The 22115-nt window shown below is 46.6% G+C and overlaps 1 protein-coding gene across 1 annotated transcript in view; it reads left to right on the top strand.

Moving 5' to 3' along the window:
- Nucleotides 1-755: 755 nt before the first annotated feature.
- LOC137537264 (zinc finger protein 850-like) overlaps nt 756-22115 on the top strand; it is an 82040-nt gene continuing 60680 nt past the window's right edge. Inside the window, exons 1-7 of the mRNA XM_068259350.1 lie at nt 756-905; nt 11075-11194; nt 11322-11456; nt 11542-11665; nt 12504-12601; nt 12714-13524; nt 18126-19587. Of these exons, the coding sequence (XP_068115451.1) occupies nt 756-905; nt 11075-11194; nt 11322-11456; nt 11542-11665; nt 12504-12601; nt 12714-13524; nt 18126-19587 (2900 nt within the window). The remainder of the gene's footprint in view (nt 906-11074; nt 11195-11321; nt 11457-11541; nt 11666-12503; nt 12602-12713; nt 13525-18125; nt 19588-22115) is intronic.

Here is a 22115-nt window from a genome sequence, read left to right on the forward strand (position 1 = left end):
ATATAATGAATTGGTTGTGTACTATGAATAATTACTAGAAGATTAGCAGCAAAGAAAATATTCTCATACTTTTATTTTCAGGTATATAGTGTTTTTTTCTAATATTGCATCATTCTATAATATGTGCAGATTACACAACACTCAGAATTCAAAATGAGTCTTTCAGAGCAGTCTGTGAAGTAATGACCTCTCCTCTAGCAGAGAAAAAGTAAAATAGTCCAGGAACAGTTGAGATAATAAAAGTCAGATAACAGCCCTCTCCACGACTAACTTAGTTGGAGAGCTTAATGGCTTGTTTGCATAGAGATAACAACTGGAGTTTCTCAACTCTTCCTGTACTGGAAACAATTACACTGATGTATCTAATCTTAATGTTTTATTTCTTAGCTGTGCTACACATACAAATCATAATATCATCACTTTTTTTTTTCGCTTCAGTGTCTCTTTAAAAAAGAAAGAAAGAAAGAATGAAATAAATAAATACAAATAACTGGCAGTCTAAGGGTTAAGAAATTATTCCATCAAGTGTAATTCTAAAAAATGACTACTAGATGGCAGCAGAGCATTATATTTATTAACCTTTGTGCTAATGTCCTACTTTATAGCCTTATGCTCTCCACATAATTGTGTTCTGAATAGTTCCCAGTGTACAGAGGTATAAAACTCCTATACATCTGATAATTGCCCACACTACATGACTCTACATAATAAGGGCAGACAGTACTATGTATGGATACCTCCTGCCAGTCTACAAAATGGCGACCACAGCCTCACATAGCATGTATGATGTCATGATGCCACCGCCCACTGGCTGCCATTTCCCAGAAGTCCCTGAGAGTGTGTGTGCTGTACACAGAGCCATGGCAGATGCAGAGGTGCCCAATCATGAGATTCCATTGTTACAGGTGAGCCTGATTCATTTATCACCCGCACCCCAGCACCTTCTACTGCTGATGGGCATTATAGCACACCTGAAGTGACAGTGATATGGAGGCTACAATATTTATTTCCTTTTATACAATGCAAGCAGTGGCATAACTACAATTCATAAGGCCCCCAGCAAAACTTGAATTCCCCCCCCCCCCTTTAATGTTCCTTGCCTCCCCTGGATGCTCTTCATGGCCTGGGGGCCCATCTCACAAGGGTCCTAAAACAAGTGTGGCCATCCTGATCTTCACACTCATACCAAGTGTAGCCACAAACCAACCCAGTGGCTTAGCTACAGTCCTTGGGGCCCTAATTCGAAATTTAGACCCGGTCCCCCACACAGGAATAGGTGCCCCAGTATAGGTAGCCAGGAATAGGTGCCCCAGTATAGGTAGCCAGGAATAGGTGCCCCAGTATAGGTAGCCAGGAATAGGTGCCCCAGTATAGGTAGCCAGGGATAGATGCCCCAGTATAGGTAGCCAGGAATAGATGCCCCAGTATAGGTAGCCAGGAATAGATGCCCCAGTATAGGTAGCCAGGGATAGATGCCCCAGTATAGGTAGCCAGGGATAGATGCCCCAGTATAGGTAGCCAGGAATAGGTGCCCCAGTATAGGTAGCCAGGAATAGGTGCCCCAGTATAGGTAGCCAGAAATAGGTGCCCCGGTATAGGAAGCCAGGAATAGATGCCCCATTATAGGTAGCCAGGAATAGATGCCCCAGTATAGGTAGCCAGGAATAGGTGCCCCACTATAGGTAGCCAGGAATAGGTGCCCCACTATAGGTAGCTAGGAATAGGTGCCCCACTATAGGTAGCCAGGAATAGGTGCCCCACTATAGGTAGCCAGGAATAGGTGCCCCATTATAGGTAGCCAGGAATAGGTGCCCCACTATAGGTAGCCAGGAATAGGTGCCCCAGTATAGGTAGCCAGGAATAGGTGCTCCCAGTATAGGTAGCCAGGAATAGGTGCCCCAGTATAGGTAGCCGGGGATAGATGCCCCAGTATAGGTAGCCAGGAATAGGTGCCCCAGTATAGGTAGCCAGGAATAGGTGCCCCAGTATAGGTAGCCAGGAATAGGTGCTCCCAGTATAGGAAGCCAGGAATAGGTGCTCCCAGTATAGGTAGCCAGGAATAGATGCCCCAGTATAGGAAGCCAGGAATAGGTGCTCCCAGTATAGGTAGCCAGGAATAGGTGCCTCAGTATAGGTAGCCAGGAACAGGTGCCCCAGTATAGGTAGCCAGGAATAGGTGCCCCATTATAGGTAGCCAGGAATAGGTGCCCCACTATAGGTAGCCAGGAATAGGTGCCCCAGTATAGGTAGCCAGGAATAGGTGCTCCCAGTATTGGTAGCCAGGAATAGGTGCCCCAGCATAGGAAGCCAGGAATAGGTGCCCCAGCATAGGTAGCCAGGAATAGGTGCCCCAGTATAGGTAGCCAGGAATAGGTGCCCCAGTATAAGTAGCCAGGAATAGGTGCCCCAGTATAGGAAGCCAGGAATAGGTGCCCCCAGTATAGGTAGCCAGGAATAGGTGCCCCCAGTATAGGTAGCCAGGAATAGGTGCCCCAGTATAGGAAGCCAGGAATAGTTGCCCCAGTATAGGAAGCCTGGAATAGGTGCCCCAGTATAGGAAGCCAGGAATAGGTGCCCCAGTATAGGTAGCCAGGGAATAGGTGCTCCCAGTATAGGTAGCCAGAAATACCTGCCCCAGTATAGGTAGCCAGGAATAGGTACCCCGGTCTAGGTAGCCAGGAATAGGTGCCTCAGTATAGATAGCCAGGAGTAGGTGCCTCAGTATATGTAGCCAGGGACAGGGGCCTCAGTATAGGTAGCCAGGAACAGGTGCCTCAGTATAGGTAGCCAGGAACAGGTGCCCCAGTATAGGTAGCCAGGAATAGGTGCCCCACTATAGGTAGCCAGGAATAGGTTCCCCACTATAGGTAGCCAGGAATAGGTGCCCCACTATAGGTAGCCAGGAATAGGTGCCCCACTATAGGTAGCCAGGAATAGGTGCCCCAGTATAGGTAGCCAGAAATAGGTGCTCCCAGTATAGGTAGCCAGGAATAGGTGCTCCCAGTATAGGTAGCCAGGAATAGGTGCTCCCAGTATAGGTAGCCAGGAATAGGTGCTCCCAGTATAGGAAGCCAGGAATAGGTGCCCCCAGTATTGGTATCCAGGAATAGGAGCCCCCAGTATAGGTAGCCAGGAATAAGTGACCCAGTATAGGAAGCCAGGAAAAGGTGCTCCCAGTGTAGGTAGCCAGGAATAGGTGCCCCCAGTATAGGTAGCCAGGAATAGGTGCCCCAGTATAGGAAGCCAGGAATAGGTGCCCCAGTATAAGAAGCCAGAAATAGGTGCCCCAGTATAGAAAGCCAGGAATAGGTGCCCCAGTATAGGTAGCCAGGAATAGGTGCTCCCAGTATAGGTAGCCAGGAATAGGTGCTCCCAGTATAGGTAGCCAGGAATAGGTGCCCCAGGAATAGGTGCCCCAGTATAGGTAGCCAGGAATAGGTGCTCCCAGTATAGGTAGCCAGGAATAGGTGCCCCACTATAGGTAGCCAGGAATAGGTGCTCCCAGTATAGGTAGCCAGGAATAGGTGCTCCCAGTATAGGTAGCCAGGAATAGGTGCCTCAGTATAGGAAGCCAGGAATAGGTGCTCCCAGTGTAGGTAGCCAGAAATACTGTAGGTGCCCCAGTATAAGTAGCCAGGAAAAGATGCCTCAGTATAGTTAAACAGGAATAGATGCCTCCGTATAGATAGCCAGGAATAGGTGTCTCAGTATAGGTAGCCAGGGATAGATGCCTTAGTATAGGTAGCCAGGAATAGGTGCCTCAGTATAGATAGCCAGGAATAGGTGCCTCAGTATTGATAGCCAGGGATCGGTGTCTCAGTTTAGCCAGGGATGGGTGCCTCAGTATAGATACACAAACACTGGTCTGCACTACAGCCGGGGGCCCCAGCCTCTCTCACTGGCTGGGGCCCCCAAACCACCATGCGATACCTAGAGGGAAGTGTGGGCAAGCCCTGGACCTCTCACCTCCAGGGAACTCCCCCCCCCCACTGCCTCTAAACTGAATGCTAACTGCAACAAACACAATTGCTAACTCCCAGCTAGAGAAATTTCCTGCCTTCATCTGGTCAGCAGATGCCAGTCAGCCAATCATGGGACCGTGTGGGAGATGTGCCTACACGGGGCGTTCCTGTAACCGATGCAATCTACGATTGCTTCCAACCGAAGCCTCCCACCTGAATGCTAATTTATGCAATTCCTGCTAGATTTTGACAGCAGGCAAAGGGTGTATAATAGTACACCTGATTGGCTGACTGGCATCTGCTGACCAGATAAAGGCAGGAAATTGCTCTAGCTGGGAGTTAGCAATTGTGTTTGTAGCCTCAGTATAAATAGCCAGGGATAGATGCCTCATATGGATAGCCAGGGATAGGTGCCTCAGTATAGATAGCCAGGGATAGATGCCTCATATGGATAGCCAGGGATAGGTGCCTCAGTATAGATAGCCAGGGATAGATGCCTCATATGGATAGCCAGGGATAGGTGCCTCGGTATAGATAGCCAGGAGTAGGTGCCTCGGTATAGATAGCCAGGGATAGGTGCCTCAGTATAGATAGCCAGGGATAAGTGCCTCAGTATAGATAGTCAGGGATAGGTGCCTCAGTATAGATACCCAGAAGTAGGTGCCTCAGTATAGATAGGCAGGAATACGTGCCTCAGTATAGATAGCCAGGAGTAGTTGCCTCGGAATAGATAGCCAGGAGTAGGTGCCTCGGTATAGATAGCCAGGGATGGGTGCCTCAGTATAGACATCCAGGAATGGGTGCTTCAGTATAGATAGCCAGGAATAGGTGCCTCAGTATAGATAGCCAGGAATAGGTGCCTCAGTATAGATAGCCAGGGATGGGTGCCTCAGTATAGATAGTCAGGGATGGGTGCCTCAGTATAGATAGTCAGGGATGGGTGCCTCAGTATAGATAGTCAGGGATGGGTGCCTCAGTATAGATAGCCATGAATAGATGCCTCAGTATAGATAGCCAGGAGTAGTTGCCTCGGTATAGATAGCCAGAAGTAGTTGCCTCGGTATAGATAGCCAGGAGTAGTTGCCTCGGTATAGATAGTCAGGGATAGGTGCCTCGGTATAGATAGCCAGGGATAGGTGCCTCGGTATAGATAGCCAGGGATAGGTGCCTCGGTATAGATAGCCAGGGATAGGTGCCTTGGTATAGATAGCCAGGGATAGATGCCTCAGTATAGATAGCCAGGGATAGGTGTCTCAGTATAGATAGCCAGGGATAGGTGCCTCAGTATAGATAGCCAGGGATGGGTGCCTCAGTATAGATAGTCAGGGATGGGTGCCTCAGTATAGATAGCCAGGAATAGATGCCTCAGTATAGATAGCCAGGAGTAGTTGCCTCGGTATAGATAGCTAGAAGTAGTTGCCTCGGTATAGATAGCCAGGAGTAGTTGCCTCGGTATAGATAGCCGGGGATAGGTGCCTCGGTATAGATAGCCGGGGATAGGTGCCTCGGTATAGATAGCTGGGGATAGGTGCCTCGGTATAGATAGCCGGGGATAGGTGCCTCGGTATAGATAGCCAGGGATTGGTGCCTCAGTATAGATAGCCAGGGATAGATGCCTCGGTATAGATAGCCAGCGATAGATGCCTCGGTATAGATAGCCAGGGATAGGTGCCTCGGTATAGCTAGCCAGGGATAGGTGCCTCGGTATAGATAGTCAGGGATAGGTGCCTCGGTATAGATAGTCAGGGATAGGTGCCTCGGTATAGATAGCCAGGGATAGGTGCCTCGGTATAGATAGTCAGGGATAGGTGCCTCGGTATAGATAGCAAGGGATAGGTGCCTCGGTATAGATAGCCATGGATAGGAGCCTCAGTATAGATAGCCAGGGATAGGTGCCTCGGCATAGATAGTCAGAGATAGGTGCCTCAGTATAGATAGTCAGGAATAGGTGCCTCAGTATAGATAGCCAGGGATGGGTGCCTCAGTATAGATAGCCAGGGATAGATGCCTCGGTATAGATAGCCAGGGATAGATGCCTCGGTATAGATAGCCAGGGATAGATGCCTCGGTATAGATAGCCAGGGATAGGTGCCTCGATATAGCTAGCCAGGGATAGGTGCCTCGGTATAGATAGTCAGGGATAGGTGCCTCGGTATAGATAGTCAGGGATAGGTGCCTCGGTATAGATAGCCAGGGATAGGTGCCTCGGTATAGATAGCCAGGGATAGGTGCCTCGGTATAGATATTCAGGGATAGGTGCCTCGGTATAGATAGCAAGGGATAGGTGCCTCAGTATAGATAGCCATGGATAGGAGCCTCGGTATAGATAGCAAGGGATAGGTGCCTCGGTATAGATAGGCCCTGATGAAGACTGGAAGTGCCGGTTGATACTAGTCGGCTTGTGCTGCGGTTGGACTGCCGACCTGACTCATCAATGAGCCTTCTCCCCCTTGGCGGCCCGGAACTCTGACAGGCAGCTCCATCCAGGAGGCCATCAAGCCGGTCGGGGATAGTGGGCTCTCCCATGAAAAAGACACTCAAAGTTCCTAGTATAGTGCAGAGGTGAAAGGATACCGCTGCGCACTGATACATGATAAGACACAAGTTCCAGTCTGAGGAGTAACGATATAGTTTGTAAGCTACGTGTTTCACTGGATCGGCAGCCTGATGAAGGAGCAGAGCGGAGCCGGTAATTGGAGGAGAGATGAAGCATGCATACATACACAACAGGGGCCCCTGCAGAGAGTTTTCATGTTATTATATGCTTCCATGAAGTTAAAGCTGCTAGAGTCGTGAGCATAAGCGAGGTTCATATGACTGTGATCAAAGTGTTGTGCACAGCTGTGCTTTGCTACGCTGATGACTGGTATCCATGTTATGGGACGTGTTGGTTAGCTGTAACGATCGGTGTAACACAGAGAGGGTCTGATTACCGGTGACTTGCAGTGTCACTGAGAATACAGAATATACCCGATTATTGATGATCTGCAGTATCACCGATAATCCGATATATCTACTAACCTCTGGACACCTGAGATAACAAGTGAGTGTTAAGTGCAACAGCAATACTATAAGTACTGCGAAGAAGTATGTTCCTTCCGTTGGCCTAGACTCTCCCGGGGGAGGAGCTAGGCTGAGAGTAGGAAGGACAGAGCGTAAGTGACACCAGTGAGAGGGTGTCACTAACAGGTCTGGGAACTGCCTCTAACAGTAAGGCCAGTTCTCGAGGTCGGCAAGCCAGGTCGTTAACACACAGACAGATAAGGTACAGATTCAGGAGACTGATACGGAATCCAATGAACGGACAGGGTTTGGCAACGGAGTATCAGAATAGCAAGGTACAGAATCAGGAGGCAGATACAGAGTCCAGGAACGAGCAGAGTTTGGCAACAGGATATCAGAAATAGCAAGGTACAGAATCAGAGTTCAGAGGAATAGTCAGGTAAGCAGAAGGTCATAACAAATAATACAATTTAATATTCCTAATGGTAAGGTGTGAGTTCCTTGATCATCAACACCTTTGGAAACTATGCTAGAACACAGATACAGACAAGGTCTGAGTGCTACCACGTAGTGATCGCAACGCCAGACACCAGAGAAATGTCCACCTTTCCTAGCCTTTGAGTCTGGAGGATTTTTGGAGAATTTGGAATATATATATTTTTCTCTCTGCAATGGGCTCGTGTGCATGTTGATTGCTTGGATGGTGTGTTTGGTGGTAGTGTGATGCTACAGGAATGTACAAAAGCGCTGTTGTTTTTAATATGATGTGTCCAGGCACACCTTTTATACTTTGGTAAGTCACTAAGGAAATGATAAAAATCCATTACTTTTTTCACGGCAATCCTGCCACAGCGTAATTGTTTGACTACAATTGTGGTGGTTGGGTTATATTCACCTAGTGAAGGGTCAGAATAATGGGTCATTGATTGTGAACCTTCCTTCCCCCAATTCCCCAATTTGCTTGCCTCAGTATAGATAGCCAGGGATAGGTGCCTCAGTACAGATAGCCAGGGATGGTTGCCTCAGTATAGATAGCCAGGGATAGGTGCCTCAGTATAGATAGCCAGGGATAGGTGCCTCAGTATAGATAACCAGGAATAGGTGCCTCAGTATAGATAATCAGGAATAGGTGCCTCAGTATAGATAGCCAGGGATAGGTGCCTCAGTATAGATAATCAGGAATAGGTGCCTCAGTATAGATAACCAGGAATAGGTGCCTCAGTATAGATAACCAGGAATAGGTTCCTCAGTATAGATAGCCAGGAATGGGTGCCTCAGTATAGATAGCCAGGGATGGGTGCCCCATTATAGCTAGCCAGGGATAGGTGCTTCAGTATATGTAGCCAGGGATAGGTGCCTCAGTATAGATAACCAGGAATAGGTGCCTCAGTATAGATAATCAGGAATAGGTGCCTCAGTATAGATAGCCAGGGATAGGTGCCTCAGTATAGATAACCAGGAATAGGTGCCTCAGTATAGATAACCAGGAATAGGTGCCTCAGTATAGATAACCAGGAATGGGTGCCTCAGTATAGATAGCCAGGGATGGGTGTCTCACTATAGATAGTCAGGAATAGGTTCCTCAGTATAGATAGCCAGGAATAGGTTCCTCAGTATAGATAGCCAGGAATAGGTGCCTCAGTATTGATAGCCAGGAATAGGTGCCTCAGTATAGATAACCAGGAATAGGTGCCTCAGTATAGATAACCAGGAATAGGTGCCTCAGTATAGATAACCAGGAATAGGTGCCTCAGTATAGATAACCAGGAATAGGTTCCTCAGTATAGATAGCCAGGAATAGGTTCCTCAGTATAGATAGCCAGGAATAGGTTCCTCAGTATAGATAGCCAGGAATAGGTTCCTCAGTATAGATAGCCAGGAATATGTGCCTCAGTATAGGTAGCCAGGAATAGGTGCCTCAGTATAGGTAGCCAGGAATAGGTGCCTCAGTATAGATAGCCAGGAATAGGTGCCTCAGTATTGATAGCCAGGAATAGGTGCCTCAGTATTGATAGCCAGGAATAGGTGCCTCAGTATAGATAGCCAGTGATAAGTGCCTCAGTATAGATAGCCAGGAATAGGTGCCTCATATGGATAGCCAGGAATAGGTGCCTCAGTATAGATAGCCAGGAATAGGTGCCTCATATGGATAGCCAGGAATAGGTGCCTCAGTATAGATAGTCAGGAATAGGTGCTTCAGTATTGATAGCCAGGAATAGGTGCTTCAGTATTGATAGCCAGGAATAGGTGCCCCAGTATCGATAACCAGGAATATGTGCCTCATATGGATAGCCTGGAATAGGTGCCTCAGTATAGATAGCCAGGAATAGGTGCCTCACTATAAATAAAAAAAATAAAAAAAAGACAAACACTTTTTCTCCTGGCGGACTCAAAGCACCAGAGCTGCAGCCACTAGGATGCGCTCTATAGGCAGTAGCAGTGTTAGGGAGACTTGCCTAAGGTCTCCTGCTTAATAGGTGCTGGCTTACTGAACAGGCAGAGCAGAGATTCGAACCCTGGTCTCCCGTGTCAGAGGCAGAGCCCTTAACCACTACACTATCCAGCATTGGGAGGGATAGCTGCCTCGGTATAGATAGCCAGGGTTAGGGTCAGTATGTAATGCCCCCCACCCCAGTAATGTAATTTCTTTCCCAGCATAGCCATGCCCCCCCCCCCCCTTTGTCCCCCAGCATTGCCATTATCCTCCAGAATGTAATGTCCTCCCCACCCCAGTAATGCCATTTCTTAGCCAGTATAGCCATGTCCCCCCCCCCCCTGTGTCCCCCAGCATTGCCATTATCCTCCAGTATGTAATGTCCCTCACCCCAGTAATGCCATTTCTCCCCCAGTATAGCCATGTCCTCCCTGTGTCCCCCAGCATTGCCATTATCCTCCAGTATGTAATGTCCCTCACCCCAGTAATGCCATTTCTCCCCCAGTATAGCCATGTCCTCCCTGTGTGCCCAGCATTGCCATTATCCTCCAGTATGTAATGTCCCCCAACCCAGTAATGCCATTTCTTCCCCAGTATAGCCATGTCCCCCTGTGTCCCCAGCATTGCCATTATCCTCCAGTATGCAATATCCCCACCCCAGTAATGCCATTTATTTTCCAGTGTAGCCGTGTCCCCCTGTGTATCCAGCATTGCCATTATCCTCCAGTATGTAGTGTCCCCCACCCCAGTAATGTCATTTCTCCCCCAGTATAGCCATGTCCACCCTGCGTCCTCCAGCATTGCCATTATCCTCCAGTATGTAATGTCCCCACCCCAGTAATGCCATTTCTTTCCCAGTATAGCCATGTCCCCCTGTGTCCCCCAGCATTGCCATTATCCTCCAGTATGTAATGTTCCCCACCCCAGTAATGCCATTTCTTCCCCAGTATAGCCATGTCCCCCTGTGTCCCCCAGCATTGCCATTATCCTCCAGTATGTAATGTTCCCCACCTCAGTAATGCCATTTCTTCCCCAGTATAGCCATGTCCCCCTGTGTCCCCCAGCATTGCCATTATCCTCCAGTATGTAATATCCCCCACCCCAGTAATGCCATTTCTCCCCCAGTATAGCCATATCCCCCCCCCCCTGTGTCCCCTGCATTGCCATTATCCTCCACATGTAATGTCAACCACCCCAGTAATGCCATTTCTTTCCCAATATAGCCATGCCCACACTCCAGTATTGCTCCCTTCCCCCACCCCCATGCAGAGTAGTAAGAGGAAGGATTACATTGGTTTATAGCTAGCTGTCACAGTGTGCTCCAGTCCTCTGCTCCCATTAGCCTCAGTCTCTGCCTCTCCTCATATCCTCATCCATCTACCACTACCAGCACTGCTGTAACATCACAGGAATGGTAACAGTGGGATGGGGATGTGAGGAGAGAGGGCCAGTTGGAGAGGAGGCAGAGGGAGGACAGGACTGCAGCATGCTGTGAGTAAAGTGCACAGGTAGCTATAAACCAGCTTATTATGCTTCCCTGCAATACTCTGCATGGCCCTACCACCCACAAGTGACAGCAATGGTGAGTGCTGGGGGGAGGGGGATCCTGTATTGGCAGTTTCACCACTGACAGCCGTATAACCTAGATTATCCTCCCCTTATTATCTCTCCAAAGGCAGCAGCATCCTGTACAGATCACATGACCAAATCACTGAGTATGGACGAGGACCAGAGTCACATGACCGAGAGGATATTCAACCTCACCCTGGAGATCATCTATTTGCTCACTGGAGAGGTGAGGAGGATTTTTGGAGGTCACATGACATCACTCTTATCTCTATTAATAAAACACACCTGACTGGAGAGGTGAAAGTGAATTCTTGGACAGTCATGTGACATTGATGTTTGGTCTTTCCATACAGAGTTTTCCTCCAGTGAAGTCTGGTGATCATGTGACCATCACGGTGCCCCCACCTCACTCCCTGATATCTGAGGGACACAACAAGCAGAAGATACTGGAAATCACCAGGAAGATGATGGAGCTGCTGACAGGAGAGGTGAGCGGTGCTTGGAATTATGGGACATTATCCTGTAACAGTAAGGGGTGTGTTTGGGTGGTGACTGTATTATTGTGTGTGTCAGGTTTCTATAAGGTGTCAAGATGGCACCATCAGCTTGTCCATGGAGGAGGGGCAGTATATAGAAGGACACCAAGACCTCTACAAGGATGCCATTATGGAGAATCAGCCGCCCCTCACATCACCGGGTAAGAGGAGAGTCTTAATTTTTTTTTTAATGGAGGAAGCAGTGCTTGGGGTCCTCCTAGATCCCCCTCATCTGATAAACACAAACAGACAATGACCTCAATTCACTAAGGGCAGTTTGGCGCAAATAAAAAACAAAAAGTGTTTGGTAAAATACTGAATTCTGTATTTAAGACTTTTCTTTCCCAAGTGCACTAAGATTGTCACACATGCGTTAATAGGTAATTTACTGAGAAATGTTGCTTCAGTTCAGTAAGACCTGCTCAGTAATGCAGAAGTCTCACAGCTGTGGGGGAGGTCTCTGCAGCAAGCTGAGGTTCTCTCCTACACGTGTCTGCATAACCCATTCCTGTGTGATGGCTTACTAGAGAGTAAAGGGCTTCCTGCATCCCTTTAGATGTGTATGCATTCCACTAAAGGGCCCTCTTCTGTGTACCAGTATATAGATCTGCATGTCTAAAGGGATACATGGAAGCCAATTTAAATGTCTCTTCATTGTATTTTGTTTTTTCTTTCTGATGTAGCGCCCGGCAGTGCATCTGATCAAATGGGATGAGTAGCAGGACCAGATTGCTCTTCCTATTGGCTTTCTCCCTAGTCTGTCAATTTTACCACATGCTGATTTCTAGTTATCAACAGGTCCAGCCAGATCTTAAAAATACCCAACATTTTATTTGTTTTACCAAATGCTCTAATCTTAGTGACATTATTGACATTTTGTATGTATTTACTGCACAAGCCGGTAATTTACCTCACTAGTCTGTAATTTTTACTTTCCAATGTGGTAACGCTTAGTTAATTGAGCCCATAGTATTCAGTCAGTGTGTGTGTTTCCTACAGATGTATGCAGTAACAGAAACCCACCAAAGAGATATACAGGTCCTCTTTATAAACGTGGTTGTCTACAGGAAGTTCCCACCACCCCCCGCCATTATGAGGTAGGTGGAACTGAGTGTCATTAGAGACCCCAAACTATGTGACATGGTTTCCTGTTGTCTATGCTGTTATCTGTGTTCACATTATAAAGTGCTTCTTATTTTGTGTGATTAGGGTGGAGAACTGATACATGTAAGTGCTGTGGTTAAAGAGGAAGAAGAAGAGACGTATGTGAGGAGTGATCAGCAGTCTATGGAGGAGGGTGACATGATGAGGAAAATTAAAGAGAAAGAAGATACATATGTGAGGAGTGATCAGCAGTGTATGGAGGAGGGTGACATGATGAGGACAAGTAAAGAGGAAGAAGAAGATACATATGTGAGGAGTGATCAGCAGTCTATGGAGGAGGGTGTCATGAGGGTGACAATTAAAGCGGAAGAAGAAGAGGCATATGTGAGGAGTGATCAGCAGTCTATGGAGGAGGGTGACATGATGAGGACAAGTAAAGAGGAAGAAGAAGAGACGTATGTGAGGAGTGATCAGCAATCTATGGAGGAGGGTGACCTGATGGGGAGAAGTAAAGATGAAGAGGAGGAGACATATGTGAGGAGTGATCAGCAGTCTATGGAGGAGGGTGACATGATGGGGACAAGTAAAGAGAAAGAAGAGGAAACATATGTGAGAAGTGATCAGCAGTCTATGCAGGAGGGTGACATGATGGGGACAAGTAAAGAGGAAGAAGAAGAGGCGTATGTGAGGAGTGATCAGCAGTCTGTGGAGACAGGTGACATGATGAGGACAATTAAACAGGAAGAAGAGACCTATGTGAGGAGTGATCAGCAGTCTGTGGAGGAGGGTGACATGAAGAGGACAAATAAAGAAGAAGAAGAAGACACATATGTGAGGAGTGATCAGCAGCCTATGGAGGAGGGGAACCTGATGGTGACATCTAAGGAGGAAGACTTTATTAAAAGGATGAGCATTGGTGAGTGATAAACATTAGATATTCAAAAGCCTAAATAAACTAACTAACAAATTTGTCCCTGCTGGGCACAGTACAGATCATCTTCCTCTCAGTATGTGCGGTAATATTCCCAGAGTTTCATGAATCTACCCCTTTGATACAATGTAAAGCAGTCAGTGTACAGCTTGTATAATGGTGTAAATTTTGCTGTCCCACCAACATAACTCAACACACAGCCATTAATGTCTAAACTGCTGGCAACAAAAGTGAGGACACCCCTAAGTGAGAAATGTCAAAATTCTACTCAATTAGACATTTCAGGGCCCAATCCAATTCACTTATTTCCTAAGTTTTCTCCTTGGTGATATGTTCATATCTTATCAATAAATGGCCATTTAAGCCACCAGCAACAAAAACATAAATTTGCAGAGTGTTGAGACGTTATTTTAAGCAGAAGATGAAAAATGATGTCCTAGGAGAGAACTTAGAAGAGGAAGGAATTGGTTCCAGCCCTTTCCCTCCCTGAGGTCATGTGACTGGTTAGTGTTACAAGGTCTCAGGTGTGAATGGGCAGCAGGTGTGGTACATTTGGTGTTATCGCTCTCACACTCCCTCATACTGGTCACTGGAAGCTCAGCATGGCTCCTCATGGCAGAGAACTCTCTGAGGAGCTTAAAAAAGAATTGTTGCTCCATATAAAGATGGCCTAGGCTATAAGAAGATTGCCAACACTCTGACCCTGAGCTGCAGCATGGTGGCCAAGACCATACAGAGGTTTAACAGGACAGGTTCCACTCAGAATAGGCCTCGCCATGGGCGACCAAGGAAGCTGAGTAAACATGCTCATTGTCATAGACAGAGAGGTAGGGAGAGAGAGAGAGACACCAAGTGTGTATACACATACACTGTGCACAAACACTACACACAGACACAGCCTCTCTCTCTCTCCTTCTGTTGCTGTCCTACACAGGCTTGCTGTAATCTTCCTGGCAGCAGTGGGTGGGTGGAGCTACATCCTGCCTGCTTGTGCTCCTCCCCTCTCCACCTACTGCATGTGAAAATAAGGTGATAACTTAAGGACTAGAGTGATAAGACAACACTCTCACTGTGAAAGCTTATCCCTATATATTAATAAGGAAAGCCTCTTTAGTGAAGCAGTGAAGTAGTTTACCATGTTAGCCATAAAAGCAAGAAGTTTTGAATCAGGGTGATACCATTTATAGGCTAACTTAAAAGAACAAGAGTAAGCTTCCGGCTGGGCAGCCTTCCTCAGATTTCAATCCTGTTTGCTTACAAGATGTTGGAACAGATAGCTGTATACATGCAACATCAAAAGGAATACATAGATTTTTTTGCAAGCATAAATACATGTCATTAAGATGCCTTAAATGAAACAGAACAGCTAAATGGGGTGAGAGGTTGTTAGCTGATTTATGACTAATAGATAAGACTCCTTGTGTACTCAATCCTCACACAATTGGGACTCGGACTGTCACAGAGGAATCGTAAATTCTTAGTTCACAAGTTTTAGCTACAAGCAGAATGGATGCTATATTTATCTAGGCTGATAAAGAGTTATGGCAGTAAAGAGGAACTCCATTGAAAATAATGTAATAAAAAAGTGTTTCATTTTTACAATAATTATGTATAGATGATTGAGTCAGTGTTTGCCCATTGAAAAATCTTTCCTCTCCCTGATTTACATTCTGACATTTAGCACATGGTGACATTTTTACTGCTAGCAGGTGATGTCAGTGGAAGGAGTTGCTGCTTGCTTTTTTTTTGGCAGTTGGAAACAGCTGTTGTTTTCCACAATGCAACAATGCTCTCACAGTGTTATGTCGGAACCATGGTCCTGACATCACACTGTGGGAGGGGTTTCAACACAATATCGGCCATACAGAGCCCCCTGATGATCCATTTGAGAAAAGGAAAATATTTCTCATGGGAAAAGGGGTATCAGCTACTGCAGAGGCCCCCAAACTTTTTCCGTCAAGGGCCAGGTCAACGTACCTCAGACTGCTGGGGGGCCGGAACATACATAAAATGATGTTGAAAAACATTACAATCTAGGTATTGATTTCCCCCCAGTCATGCCTGGAGGAGAACTCCCTGCAGGAGCCATTCAGTCATGAGGCGCTTGAACAACGTCTTGGTGCACCACACAGTGAAGCCCACCCAGGGGACAACCTGCTTTCCAGTTGGACAGTAGTGTCACCTGATGCAGAATTGGATTGGAAGCCAGCAAATGACTGCTACAGGATGTGGATGGGTGGTGCCAGCACTGCTATTCTATAGGAGGGCCGCCGTTATTTAAAGGTGCAGTGGACCACATCTATAAGTTATCCATCTTGTGTTTGAGGGCCAGGGAAAAAGCCTCAGAGGGCCGCATTCAGCCTGCGGGCCGTAGTTTGAGGACCACTGAGCTACTGATTGGGATGAAGTTCAATTCTTGGTTACGGTTCCTCTTTAAATATCATTGGCCTCATACCAATATAAAAAGTTCTTGTCTTTATTGAAGCCTTTGTCCGCAGCTTTGTACCAATTTATACATTTTGTCTCTTCTATTAATCTCTCTTTTCATGATTTGAAGCCCCCCTTCAGGGCAGTGACAGCCTCGATAAATAGAGCATCCATTCTGCTTGTAGCTAAAACTTGAGAACTTAGAATTTACTATTTCTCTGTGACAGTCCGAGTCCCAATTATGGGAGGATTCAGTAAACAAGGAGTCTTATCTATTAGTCATAAATCAGCATGAGCTAACAACCCCTGAAGACCCCATTTAGATGTTCTGTTTCATTAAAAGGGAACCTAAACTGAAAAGAATATGGATTTTTCCTTTTTAAAATAATACCAGTTGCCTGACTCTCCTGCTGATCCTGTGTCTGGCCCAGTGCACACCAAAACCGCTAGCAGATCCGCAATACGCTAGCAGTTTTGGGAGCTGATTTCAGAGCGATTCTAGGTATGTTTAGAGAGGTTTTCTAAACATACCTAGCGGTTTTGCGTGCGTTTTTGTGTAGCAGATTACACATATTGTTACAGTAAAAGCTGTTACTGAACAGCTACTGTAACAAAAATGCCTGGCAAACCGCTCTGAACTAGCGTTTTTCAGAGCGGTTTGCGTTTTTCCTATACTTTACATTGAGGACGAAACGCTTCCGAAAACCGCAAACGCGCAGCAGGAGGCGCGTTTGCGGCTTGGCAAAAACCGCAAACCGCCGGTGTGCACCATCCCATTGCAATACATTAGCCAAGCGTTTTTAGAGGCGGATGCGGCCGGCGGATCGCTCCAAAAACCGCTCGGTGTGCACTGGGCCTCTCTAATACTTTTAGCCACCGCCCCTCAACAAGCATGCAGATCAGGTGCTCTGACTGAAGTCAGACTGGATTAGCTGCATGCTTGTTTCAGGTGTGTGATTCAGCCACTACTGCAGCCAAAGAGATCCGCAGGACTGCCATGCAACTGGTATTGATTAAAAGGAAACATCTGTATCCCTCTCAGTTAAGGTTTAAGGTTCCCTTTAAGGTATCTTAATGACATGTATTTATGCTTGCAAAAAAAAAAAAAAAAATGATGTATCCCTTCTGATGTTGCATGTATACAGCTGTCTGTTCCAACAGCTAGTAAGCAAACTGGAGTGAGTCTGATGAAGGCTGCCCAGCCGAAAGCTTACTCTAATTCTTTTAAAATAGCCAATAGATGGTATCATCCCGACTCAAAACTTCTTGCTTTTTAGTGAATTAACACTTAAAATACTGATTGATGTGTGGTGATGTTTTCACTTGCCTTATTATCACCAGAAGGATGTTAGTCAATTTTGGCCATTGTGTTTTATAGCATGTAAATAGTAACTGTTGAATTGAAGTGAGAGAGGAGAGAGTCAGGAATAGATGCGGCACCTATTCTGCTGAACTTCTGAGACACAATCTCCTCCCCAGTTCTCCTTGAATGTCGCTGTTGCTCATCCTCTAATGGCCAATCTCACTGTTTCTTTTACATTAAAATAAAGGTTAAGTTAAGTAAATTAAAATGAGTTAAGTTTTTCACAACATTTAAACCTTCCTAACCCCGGCTTCCCCTAATCAGGCAGTCCTTGTTGTATATGAGGACGAGGTCAGCCAGATTCTCTGCTCTGCATGGCCTGACCTATATTCATCATGGGATATTATGTTAGTGGCTTGTATAATTAGCTGCTGCAGCAGGACTTGTAATTCCATTAGGAATAGCGGCCGTGTTGTTTGGCCTCGCTCTCCCTGACCTCCCCACACTGTAATCTTGGATTGCAGGTTACTATTACAGTAAAGCACTTTCTCCAACTAGAGCAGATATAGCCCCGCCCCCTTGTCATAGCCTCCGAAGAAGCGCTTGTGTGTGAAACTGCCGTCAGGCTCCCAGCAACCAGCACTCACCATTATCCACCCCCGCACCGGTACGTGTTTAGTCTCTTCTTATGGACTGTGAGGTGATGATGTAACACACAGCCTACTTGTCTGCACATTGCCAAATAAAGGAAGCTGTACAGCAGTGCCGACCATCCTCTTTCCTTTCATCCCTAATGATAATTGCTCCTCCCCTCAGAATTCTCTAACAGGAAGTGATGATGTTTCTCTATTTGCAGGGCGGAGTCCCGGCATCAGGAACCTCTCAGAGACTCGTCTCTCTGTATCCACAGACTTTACAACGGATGATGATGTCACTGGACAAGAGTCTCCTGCAGATATCCTGGTGACCCCAAATATTCCCCCAGACTCCCCTCACCTGTCTAACCCTGAGGGGCCTCATACCCAGCACAGCTCTCCCCCTGCTGGAGGGTCTTATTCCTGTTCCACATGTGGGAAATGTTTTGATCGTAAATCAAATCTTGTCACACATGAGAGATCTCACACTGGTGAGAAGCCCTATTCATGTGCTGAGTGTGGGAAATGTTTTGTTCATAAATCAAGTCTTGTCAGTCATGAGAGATCTCACTTTGGTGAGAAGCCCTATACATGTGCTGAGTGTGGGAAATGTTTTTTATGCAAATCACATCTTATCAAACACGAGACAACTCACTTTGGAGAGAAGACCTATTCTTGTGCTGAGTGTGGGAAATGTTTTGTGAGTAAATCACATCTTGTCAGTCATGAGATAACTCACACTGGTGAGAAGCCCTATTCATGTGCCGAGTGTGGGAAATGTTTTGCACAGAAATCAAATCTTGCAAGACATGAGCTATATCATACTGGAAAGAAGACCTATTCTTGTGCTGAGTGTGGGAAATGGTTTAGATATAAATCAGAGGTTGTCATTCACGAGAGAACTCACACTGGTGAGAAGCCCTATTCATGTTCTGAGTGTGGGAAATGTTTTGCACAGAAACAAATTCTTGCCAAACACGAGCTATCTCATACTGGAGAGAAGCCCTATTCTTGTGCTGAGTGCGGGAAATGTTTTAGATGTAAATCAGAGGTTGTCGTTCACGAGAGAACTCACACTGGTGAGAAGCCCTATTCTTGTACTGAGTGTGGGAAATGTTTTAGCTTTAAATCGTCTCTTGTCATTCATGAAAGATCTCACACTGGTGAGATGCCCTATTCATGTGAGAAGTGTCGGAAATGCTTTAGATATAGATCACAGCTTGTCACACATGAGAGATCTCATACTGATGAGAAGCCCTATTCATGTGCTGAGTGTGGGAAATGTTTTAAATGTAAATCACAGCTTGTCCGTCATGAAAGAACTCATACTAGTGAAAAGTCCCATTCGTGTTCTGAGTGTGGGAAAAGGTTTACTTGCAAATCACAACTTGTCATACATGAGAGATCTCACACTGGCTTGAAGCCCTATTCATGTGCTGAGTGTGGGAAATGTTTTGCACAAAAATCTCAGCTTGTCATACATGAGAGAACTCACACTGGTGCGAAGCCCTATTCATGTGCTGAGTGCGGGAAATGTTTTGCACAGAATTCAAATCTTGCCAGACATGAGCTATATCATACTGGTGAGAAGCCCTATTCATGTACTGAGTGTGGGAAATGTTTTGTGCAGAAAGTAAACCTTGTCATACATGAGAGATCTCATACTGCTGTGAAAATATATTCGCTATAAATGTTTTGATGTACTTCGTATATTTTATTTTATTTCATTTTTTTGCAAAAGAAAGCATGTTTGCTCAGTGTATTGGTTTGCAAAGCATTAAAGTCCCTGAACTGTGAGCTGACATGATGAGATAAATATGTGTCCAGCTGTGACAGGATAGTGTACTGGTAAAGGACTCTGCCTGTGACATACAGTGGTGCCCATAATTATTCATAATCCTGGAAAATTTTGACTTAAAGTTACTTTTATTCAACCAGCAAGTCATTTTGTGATGGGAAATGACATAGGTGTCTCCCAAAAGATAATAAGACGATGTACAAGACACATTATTGTGGGGAAAAAACATTTCTCTGCTTTTATTTACATTTGAGCAAAAAGTGTCCAGTCCAAAATGAGATAGCAGAGTGGTAGGAGGCGCCCAGATCAATATAGTGTGTCTTAGCGATAGCAAAATCTCTATTGGAATACATAAATGTAATTTTGTCCTACCTTAAGGATTCAGTAGGCCTTGCTATAATAAAGGACATTTATTGAGCACCCAAAAAGACAACGCGTTTTCATGGCGTAAGCCGCTTCCTCAGGTCGAGTTCATAGGACCAATTACAATCAAATAAAAACACTTCACCTAAAATTGCATTCTTGAATCACTTCAGATAAAATTTGCATGAATACATCATACATCAGGTCTTATATATACAGATCAAAACGTTTTTTGGGCATATGGAGTCCTTGGGCAATATGGTATATTTAATAGTCTGTAGAGAGGAGGGCACAATATTTTCATAAAATAGTGTCTGTAATTTAGTCAAAGATTAATCAAGGATTATTAATATATTGCATATTCTGGCACGAATATGCCATACCAATGTATCCCATGGGCTTTATTAGGGTGCCTATATGGGAATCAATCTGTCAGTGTAAAGGCTTAAAAGTAATTTAGACCAGCGCTTTGGCTGGATAATAAGGCGGTTTTGATTAGAGGTAATAGGTGGAGGGCGAGCGCTGGGTTAAACCCAGTGTGAGGTTGGTAGTGCTGCACTGGGAGCTAAAAGCACAGGCAGTTTGTAGTGCTGCGCTGGGTGCTGCAAGCCCAATTGGGTGGAGGAGAGGTGGCCCCTGCCAGTATGGTGCTAAAGACACAGGCTGTTTGTAGTGCTGCGCTGGGTGCTGTAAGCGCACTTAGGTGGAGGAGAGGTGGCCCCAGCCAGTATGGTGCTAAAGGCACAGGCTGTTTGTAGTGCTGCGCTGGGTGCTGTAAGCGCACTTAGGTGGAGGAGAGGTGGCCCCAGCCAGTATGGTGCTAAAGGCACAGGCTGTTTGTAGTGCTGCGCTGGGTGCTGTAAGCGCACTTAGGTGGAGGAGAGGTGGCCCCAGCCAGTATGGTGCTAAAGGCACAGGCTGTTTGTAGTGCTGCGCTGGGTGCTGTAAGCACACTTAGGTGGAGGAGAGGTGGCCCCAGCCAGTATGGTGCTAAAGGCACAGGCTGTTTGTAGTGCTGCGCTGGGTGCAGTAAGCACACTTAGGTGGAGGAGAGGCGGCCCCTGCCAGTATGGTACTAAAGACACAGGCTGTTTGTAGTGCTGCGCTGGGTGCTGTAAGCGCACTTAGGTGGAGGAGAGGTGCCCCCAGCCAGTATGGTGCTAAAGACACAGGCTGTTTGTAGTGCTACGCTGGGTGCTGTAAGCGCACTTAGGTGGAGGAGAGGTGCCCCCAGCCAGTATGGTGCTAAAGACACAGGCTGTTTGTAGTGCTGCGCTGGGTGCTCTAAGCACACTTAGGTGGAGGAGAGGTGGCCCCCGCCAGTATGGTGCTAAAGGCACAGGCTGTGTGTAGTGCTGCGCTGGGTGCTATAAGCGCACTTAGGTGGAGGAGAGGCGGTACCTGCCAGTATGGTGATAAAGGCACAGGCTGTTTGTAGTGCTGCGCTGGGTACTGTAAGCACACTTAGGTGGAGGAGAGGCGGTTCCTGCCAGTATGGTGCTAAAGATACAGGCTGTTTGTAGTGCTGCGCTTGGTACTGTAAGCGCACTTAGGTGGAGGAGAGGTGGCCCCTGCCTGTATGGTGCTAAAGACACAGGCTGTGTGTAGTGCTGCGCTGGGTGCTGTAAGCGCACTTAGGTGGAGGAGAGGCGGTTCCTGCCAGTATGGTGCTAAAGACACAGGCTGTTTGTAGTGCTGCGCTGGGTGCTGTAAGCGCACTTAGGTTGAGGAGAGGCGGTTCCTGCCAGTATGGTGCTAAAGACACAGGCTGTTTGTAGTGCTGCGCTGGGTGCTGTAAGCGCACTTAGGTGGAGGAGAGGCGGCCCCTGCCAGTATGGTGCTAAAGGCACAGGCTGTTTGTAGTGCTGCGCTGGGTGCTGTAAGCACACTTAGGTGGAGGAGAGGTGGCCCCCGCCAGTATGGTGCTAAAGACACAGGCTGTGTGTAGTGCTGTGCTGGGTGCTGTAAGCGCACTTAGGTGGAGGAGAGGCGGTTCCTGCCAGTATGGTGCTAAAGACACAGGCTGTTTGTAGTGCTGCGCTGGGTGCTG

The sequence above is a fragment of the Hyperolius riggenbachi genome, chromosome 10 (genome assembly GCF_040937935.1).
Source record: "Hyperolius riggenbachi isolate aHypRig1 chromosome 10, aHypRig1.pri, whole genome shotgun sequence".
Classification (NCBI taxonomy): domain Eukaryota; kingdom Metazoa; phylum Chordata; class Amphibia; order Anura; family Hyperoliidae; genus Hyperolius; species Hyperolius riggenbachi.